The 11,584-nt window shown below is 39.3% G+C and overlaps 1 protein-coding gene across 1 annotated transcript; it reads right to left on the bottom strand.

Moving 5' to 3' along the window:
• Positions 1–2,348: 2,348 nt before the first annotated feature.
• Positions 2,349–11,254, bottom strand: LOC105233486 (hypothetical protein). The gene is made up of 3 exons (XM_011215588.4): positions 10,748–11,254; positions 4,088–4,247; positions 2,349–4,030 (listed from the first exon to the last, which is right to left on the bottom strand). Exons 1-3 carry the CDS (start codon positions 11,004–11,006, stop codon positions 3,331–3,333), a joined length of 1,119 nt encoding a protein of 372 aa, XP_011213890.2. The 5' UTR covers positions 11,007–11,254; the 3' UTR covers positions 2,349–3,330.
• Between the last annotated feature and the right edge of the window lie 330 nt (positions 11,255–11,584).

Raw genomic sequence — 11,584 nt, 5'->3', positions numbered from 1 at the left:
AACGCCTTGGTGGGTAAAGAAGGTATCTTTAGCAAAACTGTTGGTAAACGCAGACTCCATGATGACACATTTCCAAACGGGTTGAGGCTGATTGACTCGGACCAATATCTTGTTGCAGCGAAGATACGCACTCTCCTCTTTGAGCAAAAAACGTACGTCAACAAACACAGACTGCCTACCTCGCATCGTTACAATCGACCACAACACGTGCACGATGAAATAGATACCGACAGTTGAAAAGGGAAGCGATACGCATTTGCAGACAAACAAAAAGAGAGTCCGAAATACGTGAGTACAAATCCACAAAAAGGGTGATCCCACAATCTGCGCCAACTACCGGGTGATAAGCCTCCTCAAAATCGCATAGGACAAACTGATTGGACCTTATCAGTGTGGCTTTTGGCCTTAAAAATCAACAACTAGCCAGATAATCACCAAGCGCCGAACCTTGGAAAAGACTCATGAAAACAGGGTCGACACACACCATCTCTTCTTTCATTTCAAAGCTACTTTTGATAGCACGAAAAGGACCTGCCGTTATGCTGCGATGTCTGCATTTGGTATCCTCGAAAAACTAATATGGCTGTGTAAACTGACGTTGAGCAATACTGAAAGCTTCGTCAGGATCGGAAAAGACCTCTCGGAAACCAAACGAGGTTTCAATACAAGAAGTCTCCCTTTCGTGCGCCATCTTCAATCTGCTCTTGGAAACTTGGTACTATCTTCTATACGAGTGTACAGCTGCTGGCATACGCCGATGACATCGATGTCATTGACCTCAACAACCGCGCCGTTAGTTCTGATTTCCTCAGACTGGACAAGGAAGAAAAGCAAATGGGTCTGGCAGTGAACGAGGACAAAACGAAATATTTCCTATCATCAACTAAACAGTCGTTGCACTCGCAACTAGGCTCACACGTCACTGTTGAAAGTCATAACTTGTAAGTCGTAGTTAATTTCGTCTATCTTGCAACCAGTATCAACACCAACAATAATGTCAGCCTCGAAATTCAACAGAGAATAACTCTTGCCAATAGGTGCTACTTCGGACTGAATGCAATTGAGAAGTAATGTCCTATCTCGACGAACAAAAAGCAAATTCTATAAGTCACTAATTATTCCCGTCCTATTATAAACTGCAGAGGCATGGACGATGACAACATCTGGTGAGTCGACGTTACGAGTTTTCGATAGAAAGGTTCTGCGGAAAATGTATGGTCCTTTAGTGCATTGGCATCGACGCCACAATTTCAGTTTCGATGGATTCCAGTCAACACATAGATGGCGCCACTAGGGGGCGCTGGACGTAGAGGTCATTCAAAAGGCTTGCGCCGGCATACTGCCGACCATACCAGCCAACGAGCTAAAACACTCGATCGACATGCTTTTGGACCGTGCAAAAAGCTGTATGGCAGCAGAATTGAATAAAATAAATTGATTTTGCCGAAAAAACCATTTGTTCTGTTTTTTGTTTAAGTCCTGTTCACTTTGAAACGCACCTTGTACAACAACACTCGTTCGACAAAGTTATAATTTTAACCTTGTTCGAGGCACTTAATTAAAACGACAACCCAGTTGCAACTGATTCAATTACATAAGGTGTTTGAATCCACAATGCCCATATCAGCAGTTCTGCTTTGTATTGTTTTGTTTTTATTATTTGAAAATAAATTTTTGAAAGATTTCAACCAATGGAAATGCGTTTTTGAGTGATAACTGAATATGAACAGATTATAAATCTTACAAAAACACCTCTGAACTTTTGAAATTAAATTTAAAAACAATGCTTATAGAAATTAAATACTGGACTGGGATAATTTGATTCAAAAGTACACAGTAAGTAATCATTGGAGCAAAGCTTGCACATAGCATTATGGAAATTGGCACTTAATTTAAATGCGTGGTTTCGGGTTCCAGGATTGATTTCTTTCTCTACTCCGCAGTGAGTCCGGCTTCAAATCTAGTCGATACTGTATGAGAAATTTATTTAAGATGCTGCACAGTTTTCACTAAAATATAAAAATAATCATAAATATTATTAGATATATGAATGTTCATACATACGTTTATTTTAAATTAAATATGATATATTTAATTCTAAATAAGTATTTAGCTCACGTTTCGTCTTCCACAGCAGTCATGCTAATAAAAAATTCTTGATGCCGATTGATTTATTTCACATCGAACGTAATACTTAAAAAAATCGTGCAAAACAGCTGTTGTGATTGCAAGTCGAACGAGCGCTATTTATGCTTTATTTTATAATTTTATAATGAATAAATTGGGTTTTGATGTAAAATACTCAACACTGCTATTATTAATCACAGTTGAAAATTTTATTTACACACTTTTTTATTTAAAATAGCACTTTATTTTAATAAAAAAAACATATTTCTAGTAAGGTTGAATATCTGCAGATATATGTATGTATATATATGTAGTTAACTACAAAAATAAAAAAATTTCAAAAAATAGTTTTTTTTCTGCGATTGAATTCCAGGTTATGTCGCTATTACTTCGAACACAGTTATACATATGTGGCTCATAAGCCTCTATTTTTTCATAGAAAAAATTTTATACGTTTATATTACTACTAATTTGGTTAACTGACCAAGCTAAAGCTAATTAGCAAAATATGCTTACATTTTGTTATTTAATATTTTTCAAATAATACATTAAACTATAAATAAAACTTAACGGGATATTTGTCTCATGTCTTAAAATCAGACCCTTATGATCATTTCCAATACACAGAAATGATAGCATAGGCTTGTTCGGAATGAAGGCCTGCATGTATTTTGGCTTTGTCATTTATAATTTAAAAAGTGTTTTGCGTAAATTTTTGGTTAAAATCTTATTTTGCAGTGCAAAAGTCGGAATATGACAGTTAGTCTCTTAAGTTAGCAGTTGCAAAATACGTCTTTAAATTGAAATACACCGTATTTTTGCCAATTAAAGTTTTGATTCACAATACCAAGAATATTTCAAATATGCGTAATTGTATTACATAACTTTTTTAATATTTATTATTATTTAAACCATAAATTATTTCAACAATTTCATTTCAATAAAATTTTCAAAATTTTGTAAAGGCAAGACTTGTAGAATTTATACTGTCTTAAGGGACTAAATGGCCAATTGACTTCCCTTATATATAACTGTTTGGTGCAAACATTCTTTCCGAGTTTTTCAAAACAGCTCGAATTGAAAAAGGTAACGCTATATACCTAAACTAATTTTCTAAAACGATATGAACACCAAAACTATTTAATAAAACATTAATTGGGGATGAACATGCGTTATATTAAATAAACTGCAAAATCGTGTGATTCATTGGCTTTGATTAGCTGTGGCGATAGCCGTCACTATTTCCATTTTCACCATCATTTTTTTAGCCGCTGGCACCCGTTTTAAATCAGAAACCAGCGATAATAAAAACATGCGGTCCTCGTCTTGCGTTTCGTAATCGCTACGTTCGCGATGCTCTAAACTACTCAGCAATTGCAGTATTTTGGCTTGTAATTCTTTGGATGAATCTTCCGATTCGTGCCGTGCCCGCTTACTAATGGGTTCATCTGCAGTTATATCATTTGCAGGTAATGTTACTGATTTTTCCATTTCTTTAGCCTCCTTATCACTAGCCTCTAAATTCTCTCCATTTTCCTGTTCCGTACACAAGTCAACAGGATTAATAAATTCACCGCCTTTAAACTGTGCAAGCGTACAAAACTCTTTGTTCCATGACGAATGAATAGATTCGTCATTTTCGGTGGCTGGTACCACCTCAATGCCATTGGTGAAATGGTTCCCAACACCGATATTTGCAAGTGGGGAAAATGTTTCCTGCGAAAATGCTCCGTCAGACGTGTCCATATCATCGTACTCGAAACCATCTTGTTTAATAAATGGCTTAATATCACATTCTTCAGTTAAGTCAATTAAGTCGTTTAGACTATCTTCATCTTGTGGCTCCTGCTCAACCACCATTGTGCTGGTGTAACATTCCCGTAATCCCATCTCATCAGCTAATCTACAATTAAACATAATAACAATTTCAAGAAGAACATTACACTAAAATAATAATTACTTCGCACAATGTGAGCTTTTGATGTGAGGTATCAAGAACTCAAGTTCAGCAATAATCGGACTCTCTTTTTTCCTGGAATAATTTTCAAGTGTAGCATTCTTTTTGACCTCGCGTGAAATTGAGTCTCGAAGAGTTTTCCAACGTCGGCGTACATTCGTGCCTGTAACGGAAGAATTGCATTGCGGTTGCTGCTGTTACTTGAATCAATATAAACAAAAATGTAATAATAAATTATTTTTAATGAGAACGGGAGACAAACACCATAATGCTACAAATAAAAGTCCATTTTGAAATTTTTGTATTATTTAAATGGTGAAATCGGATGTTAAATACATTTTTTGCGACGGAAAAAGGTCGTTAAAAGAAAATACACTCATAAACATTTGGGCAATATTTTTAATAGGTGTATAGGTTACCCGCTTTGATTTTTGGGTATTCGTCGATATTTATCTACATGTTAACACCCTAGTGGATAGGAAAAAACGTGATGTTGTTGTATCGTTGGAAAATATTCTTCGAATAATTTTAACGCTGCCATTGCTTGGGTAAAAACTGTTTGTTACAAGCGAGCTACAGGGTTCGATTTCCATGACAACCGGTTCTACATTATTGGAATTGGCCCGGGATTTATCCTGGAAAAGGGCTGTACTTTCGGCGAGCTAACACTGTTTGGATGGGTTTGGATACTAAGTTTGACAAATAGGAAGCACATTCAAAAGCGACACCTAGATACCTTTCATTAGCTGCGAACAATTTTTTTTTTTTGCTGAATCTTTGAAAAGACCGCAATGAACAAAGGAGAAAAGAAACTGAAGACATCTAGAGGTGGAACCGGCCATGGCTATTTTGTTGAAGTGTGACCGAAGGAAGTAAATAGCAATTTCCCCGATCCTTCTCACTTTATTTCTGCTTGACACACTCCACCATTAGATCCACAGCGACCAAATTCACACTCGACACACTGTGCTCCTTCACTCTCATACAACTACTGTTACTGCCAAAGTAGAGAGCCACAACAAAATCCTCAAGTCGCTGCCCGGCAGCGCATCGAGAAAGTACTAAGAAACTTTGTTCACAACATACAAGGCAATCGGACGTCCGGTTTTTGTTGTTGTTTTAACGGTATATCTAATGCCGCGTTTCTCGCGGCAACTGGAGCTCTTCGTCTGCTATAGGTGGTGATTTGACTCCAAGAACGCCGTTCACGGGAAGGGAGTCGGTGAAGGTGTTGATGGATCCACTGTGAATGGCGGTCAGTACCTGTCGAAAGTCAGTTGCGCCCGAAGTCCGGTCGGCGTACTGTGCGGCGTCGTCGACGTAGTCGAGGAATGACCTTTTGATGCTCCTAGGAGGCGGTTCCGCTCCAAGCAGATGGCTTCAAGGGTGATTGCTACGGAAACATCCTAGCAGAAACTGCCTGGAGAGAAGTTCATTATGCTCCTTTACAGGATGCATAAGCATCTCACTGTGGAGGTGTTGTCTGGGAGACATCAGAAGGCATCCCGTCGTGGTCCGGATTCTGGCAGGTCTGAAGTTTCCTCATCTGCGTACCACTGCATCTATAGGGGACCATATTGGTGCTGCGTGGTTAAGGACCGGCCGGCCGATTGTCTTATAAGTTGCCAACAACGTTTCTTTGTATTTTCCTCATGTGCCACCGGCTAGCGACTTGAGGATTTTGTTGCGGCTCTGTACCTTGGCGATAATCGCGGTCGTATGGGGAAAGAAGGAGCATAGATTGTCGAAGGTTACGCCTAAAATCTTAGGGTTATTGACAGTCGGAATTTTGACGCCATCGACTGCAATATTAAGTTCCAGTCTATACTCCTTCGTCCAGTTTGTAAATATAGTCGCTGTGGATTTGGTGGGGGAAAGTGTGAGGTTTCGTGCAGTGAGGAAACGAGAAAGGTCGGAGAGATAGTTGTTTACCTTCGAACACATGCCATCAATTCCATTGCCCGGCGTCAATATCGTGCAGTCATCTGCGTACGAGGTTATGGAAACCGCCTCTGGTGGTGGTGGGAGATTCGAGATGTAGAAGTTTAACAGTAGCGGGGAGAGGACACCACCCTGCGGAACCCTCTGTTTAATTCTTCCCAGTTTAGTTGTTTCACCTCGAAATAGTACGGAAGACTGACGGCCGTTCAGATAGCTCATGGCCCACCTCTTTAACCCTGGAGGACGTGGTTTTTTCAATGTCCTGCAGTAGCGTTGTGTGGTTGACAGTGTTAAAAGCTTTTGGCAAGTCCATCGCTAAGAGGATCGTTCTCTCACAGAGTGATTTCTGGTTGAGGCCACGGACTATCTGAGCGTTTATGACGCTAAGTGCTGTGGTGTGCTGTGCACTTCGGAATCCATGCTGGTGACTGGCTAGGCTCAGGTGGTGAGTGAAAGTCGAGAATAGCAAGGCCTCAAGTGTCTTCACTACTGGGGAGAGGAGAGTTATCGGGCGATAAGATTCCCCTTTGTTGGCGGGCTTCCCAGGTTTCAGAAGTGGGACCACTCTTCCGATTTTCTACACATCGGGTATTTGAAGAGTGGTCAGTGACAAGTTGAGGACCTTGGCGAGGTAACCTACTCCCGCCGAGCCTAGATGTTTTAGCATTAGCATGTTGATTCCATCAGGGCCAATGGATTTGGAAGATTTTGCTTTATTGATGACACTCTGAACCTCTTCAGCGGTGAAAGTAAGCGGCGCGCAGTTGCTTGGCATTTTGCGCAGCCGTCGGTTAACACATCTCTTGGCTTTGTCTACCGAAGGGTGCAGTGTAAACTGCCGGCTAAAATAGCTCGCGCACTTCTTCGGGTCCGAAGAGGCATGGCCATTGAATTGAACTGCAACTCGGTCGTCATGTATCTTCGGATTAGACAAAGCTTTGACAGTAGCCCAAAGCTTACTCACATCCCTTATTCGAGGAAACCCGGAATCGGCATGGCGTAAAGTGTGGAAATTGGGGCGGATGTTCACTCTTCTTCCAGCCGGTATGAAGCGAGCGGTAGCTGCTGCGATCACCTTGCGGAATTGACGCTCGCCAAAGCATACGTCCGTAGGAATGGGTAGAGCGTTGAAGGTGCTCCCAGTAAACACTGTGAAGCCGACCCAATTAGCTTTGTTAAAGCTAATGGAGGTACGGTTGTCCACAGAAACGAAATCAGGAGGCTTCTCGATCCAGATAATTATGGGCAGATGGTCTGATGCGAGAGTTAGCATAGGTCGCCAGGTTATGCTATTTATCAGACCACCACTAGTAATGGTAATATCAGGCGAGCTATTACAGGTGCCCATAACTCTGGTGGGGGCTTCGTCATTCATGGTGCAGAATGTCGAATCGTCAATCTGTTCCGCCAGCTCCATCTCCCTACGATCATTTGACTGGCAGGAATGCCAAAAATCATGGTGCGCGTTAAAGTCGCCTAGTTCACCACGAAGTAGCGCACCTATATTCGGGTGATATCCTGTAGGGCAACATGTAACTGGGGGGATGTATATATAAAATATTTCGAGCTCGACATCGCCTGACCGGATAGCTATACCCTGACATTCTAGGGTAGTATCCCTGCGGTCGATGTCTTAATCGATTAGACGATACTGCACGGTGTTGTGCAATATGAAGGCTGGGCCCGCTGAAGACTGGAGCGCAGCTATCGATACACGCCTCTGTTGTGAGTTGCGGGGGCAGACTCCTGCAGCATGGGCCACCGTAGGATTCACTCCACTCACGTGTGGTGCGCAGGCCGGAACACGTCGGGAAGCGACACCAGCCAGTACAGGAGTTGCACTTAACTAATGTAAGATTCCGACGTATGACGGTCTGACACACGGAACAGACAGTGCGAGGAACCAAGAGTTGCTGATTGGTTCTCGTACGAGGATTGGAGCGGGGTGAAGGTTGGGGGGGACAAGTCAGAGTGGGAGCAATGTTGCCTGGTTGAGCTCCTGACCGTGGAGGTCCTCCGTTAGCCACTCAGGTAGTTGAATTCTGATTATTTAAGAATAACAATTGAGTTACAAACTGTCAAATAATCGAGCGTTCGAAAAAAACAACCCTGGTCGGTCCAACAGCCCGGCGTTCATAATTCTTCTGTATCCAACTTCTTCTTTCTGCAATAATAATGAATTATAAATTTTTCTATTATGTATTTCTCATTTTTACCAATTCTCTTTTAGACTCGGATATTGAGAATATCGATATTTTAATTTCTTTTTATTTTTCCAATTATGTATTATTATTTTTCTATTATGGATCTCTCATTTTTATCAATTCTTGTTTATAGCAGAAACAGCCAAAAACGCTACTACCTTCCTTCCTTTTCCTTCCTTAGCGAGCAAAATGTGTTAAAAGTTGAGCCCGATGGTAAAAACGCAGAAATCATCTTTGTTTGTTTTCATTTAAACAATGTTGCCATTGCTTAATACGCATATGTACTTTTGTACACATCTATGTTTTCAATTACAATTTTTTATAATATAAAATATCAAAACTGAAAACAAACTATTAAAAATAGTTTATATATTTATAAATAATAGCATTCGACTTTGATTTTGAGTTATTTTAAGAAACATATTGAAGGCAACTTTTATAATTATTACAGTATATCGAGATTGGCAACCCTGTGTTGTGAGAGAGCAATCAGCTGACACGTTTCTACGGTAAAAATCCAAATGCCGTGGATTCCTACGGCATCCTACTACAAAGAGAGAAGGGAGGATCGTTTTTCGCTGGTCACTTACATTGCGCGCCCATAAGATAGGTCGTATCAACTGACATGGGTCTACGTTTTTGGCTGTTTGCGCTATTAGTCTCGAATATCGAGAGTATCGATATTTCGAAACCGATCGCTGCTTGTAACACTAGTTCCCAATTGAATTTCGAACAGTGGTGCCATATATAGCGTAAATATCGTGCAAAATCATAATATTTTTTATGGTTTTTATTACAAAAAAACATAAAAATACGTACCGCGCCATATATATTCGTAAATTGGAATTAAAAACGAATATTTTAAGACATTTCGCGTGAAAACTAGTGCACGTTTTCGGAAAAGCCGCTCTCCTGAACATTTACCATGCAAATTTTTGCATTTTTATTTGGGAATATTTAAAAAACATAAGTATTAGCAACATTATGCTCTGGAAGAGCTCCCCTACCAGCGCAAATTTATACAGAAATTCGAATTTTTTTACCCGACCGCCAAAGTAATCGGAATCGTGCTTCAACATCTATCCATTTGTTTTCAATTGAGAGATTTTTGTGACTGTCACGTACTGAATTGGAAAATTGTCTGGGGAAAATTTTAGTATACAATCCCACTAGAAGTTTGCGGCGGCTATAATTCATTTTATGGGTAAATTTTAGAATAGCTTCCCCGATTTCGGGGTTAAATCGGTATGTAGGGATAGAGGAGGTCCTCCAGATTAAGAAATATCCATATATACTTGCCGCTTCAATTATTTAAAATGCATGTTTCTCCCATTTATAATGATTTTTATAGTTATATTTATAACTTTTATATCCACTAACACTGCACTAATTCGTTTCTAACCATTTATTTTATATCAAATAATGCAAAAATAACTTTTATTCAACATTTAACTTTTGTTCAAATATTTTTGTTCACACAACAACAAAAGGGTTGTCTTCTAACTAATAACCAGTGCTACCTTACGTTCATATTTTACAGAAGAAGCAAAAGGAATAAAGAAAACAAATAATACCACAACGACAGGAAATATATAATACATTAGTTCTCGGCATTGAATTTCTTTCTGGATTAGCGGCCTTCGGCCGCGCTTCAAAAAAATAACCCCGGTCGGACCAACACGTGGGCGTACTCAGTTCTTTTGCATTGACCTCCTTTTTGCGTTTGCGATTCAAAAAAACTCCCTGGCCAGTCCAACTCCGGGATTTATTAATGAGAATTCTGAAAGATTTTACATTACTCACCACACGCTAAAGAATTTAGTTATGACGTCATAATCTTTCTTTTTTTTATTTTTATTCCATTACAAAATATGGTTACACAAATTTTTTGCTTGTTTACAACCATTCTCTTATTTTATGAAAAAATTGGAGTGAAATTAATAGCAATAATTGATTGTAATGCGGAAAAAGTGTGCAAAAAAGTTAAGAATATTGGAAAAATGGATAACAACGGTGCGGCATCTGTCAAAAAAATAGGAAAAATTGGCCATTTATGAACAGTGTTGCCTACTCAAATTTGGTAAATTCAACCAAATGCACGAAATTCGTCGTCTATCAGGGCTACAACAGTGTACTGTATTGCTCTATAGGTGTGCGTTGCATTTTTATTCAGCGGTCAAGCTAAGTGAGAACTCAATATAAGGCATGTTTATTTCTAGCAGTTGTACACCATCCCCAATTGAAAATATGAAGAAATGAATGTCGATTGCAATCGAGTGTAAAGTTATCGTGTAATCCCTATTACCCCCTTCAGCTGAATTCAGCCAACCACAGTATCAATAGGTAATTAGTTTTCAATACAAATTCTTCTTTTGTTTGTTCTGCAATCACAGAATCAAAAACGTATAAGTTATACCTGCTTAATAAAGGTAATAGTAGTTGGAATGCAGAATGCATCATACCCAAACACAAACATGTTATGTCCGTCTTTAATATGTGTACATATGTATGTACTTACGTATGCAGTCTTGATGGTGTGGTTTGTATGAATCGTAAAAAGGGAATAATGCTCTGTAAATGCGTTCCCAAATTATCTCTTTGTGACTTTTGTCATTATATCCGTCCGCAGAGCTGTTGTACAATACTTCATGACTACGAACCAAACGTATTAATTTCATTGAATTTATTTTCACAACTACACCGGTATCTGAAGCCTTGGTAGAATATATTTTTCCTTGGTTATTAGAACTACCGTGAACCGCTTCAGAGGCCTCCATTTTTACAACGCACCAGCACACAACAAATAAATTTACGAACTGAATAAATACGCGGCGCAGCTGTTAGCTGCGAGACCATTAAGTCCGTGACACTACTGTTATCTCGCTTACACCTGTGGTGGTCGGAGTGGAAGAAACAGCCGCTACCGAAGCAACATTTCGAACATACATTTATATGTTTTCAGAGTAGCAACCGCGTACAGCAATACCGCTAAGAGCTGCGGCAACGATATCGAACATCAGATGCCAGCTTGTTGTAATTAGGAAACAAGCGTTTTTAGATTTATAACGAAACAAAACAGGGTGGCTCAAATGAGTTCGTCTTCATGCGTTTAACAGGCTGAGCTACTTATGTACTTCTGCAAGTTATTAAATGTTCCTATAGCGATATAACATAATATTTGTTAATGCATATGTTTGCTAGTGTGCTGCTTATTGTACATATGTATATCATGTTAAACAAAAACTTTAACGCTCTTCCAATAGTCGTAATATATACAAGTACATATATGTATGTACTTATGTATTATTATGAATTGTTTAGCTCTTTTGAATGATTATTCACTCAATTTCCAGTA

The sequence above is a fragment of the Bactrocera dorsalis genome, chromosome 4, assembly GCF_023373825.1.
Source record: "Bactrocera dorsalis isolate Fly_Bdor chromosome 4, ASM2337382v1, whole genome shotgun sequence".
Classification (NCBI taxonomy): Eukaryota; Metazoa; Arthropoda; class Insecta; order Diptera; family Tephritidae; genus Bactrocera; species Bactrocera dorsalis.
This window is presented reverse-complemented; position numbering and strand designations above follow the sequence as displayed.

Bases quoted from the DNA above. Each gene is read 5' to 3' on its own strand.
- LOC105233486 (XM_011215588.4), bottom strand. From the start codon at position 11,006: ATGGAGGCCTCTGAAGCGGTTCACGGTAGTTCTAATAACCAAGGAAAA. The intron at 4,248-10,747 runs GTAAGTACATAC...CTTCCGTTACAG, and splicing joins ACACCATCAAGACTGCATAC to GCACGAATGTACGCCGACGT. The intron at 4,031-4,087 runs GTAATTATTATT...GTTTAATTGTAG, and splicing joins AAAAGCTCACATTGTGCGAA to ATTAGCTGATGAGATGGGAT.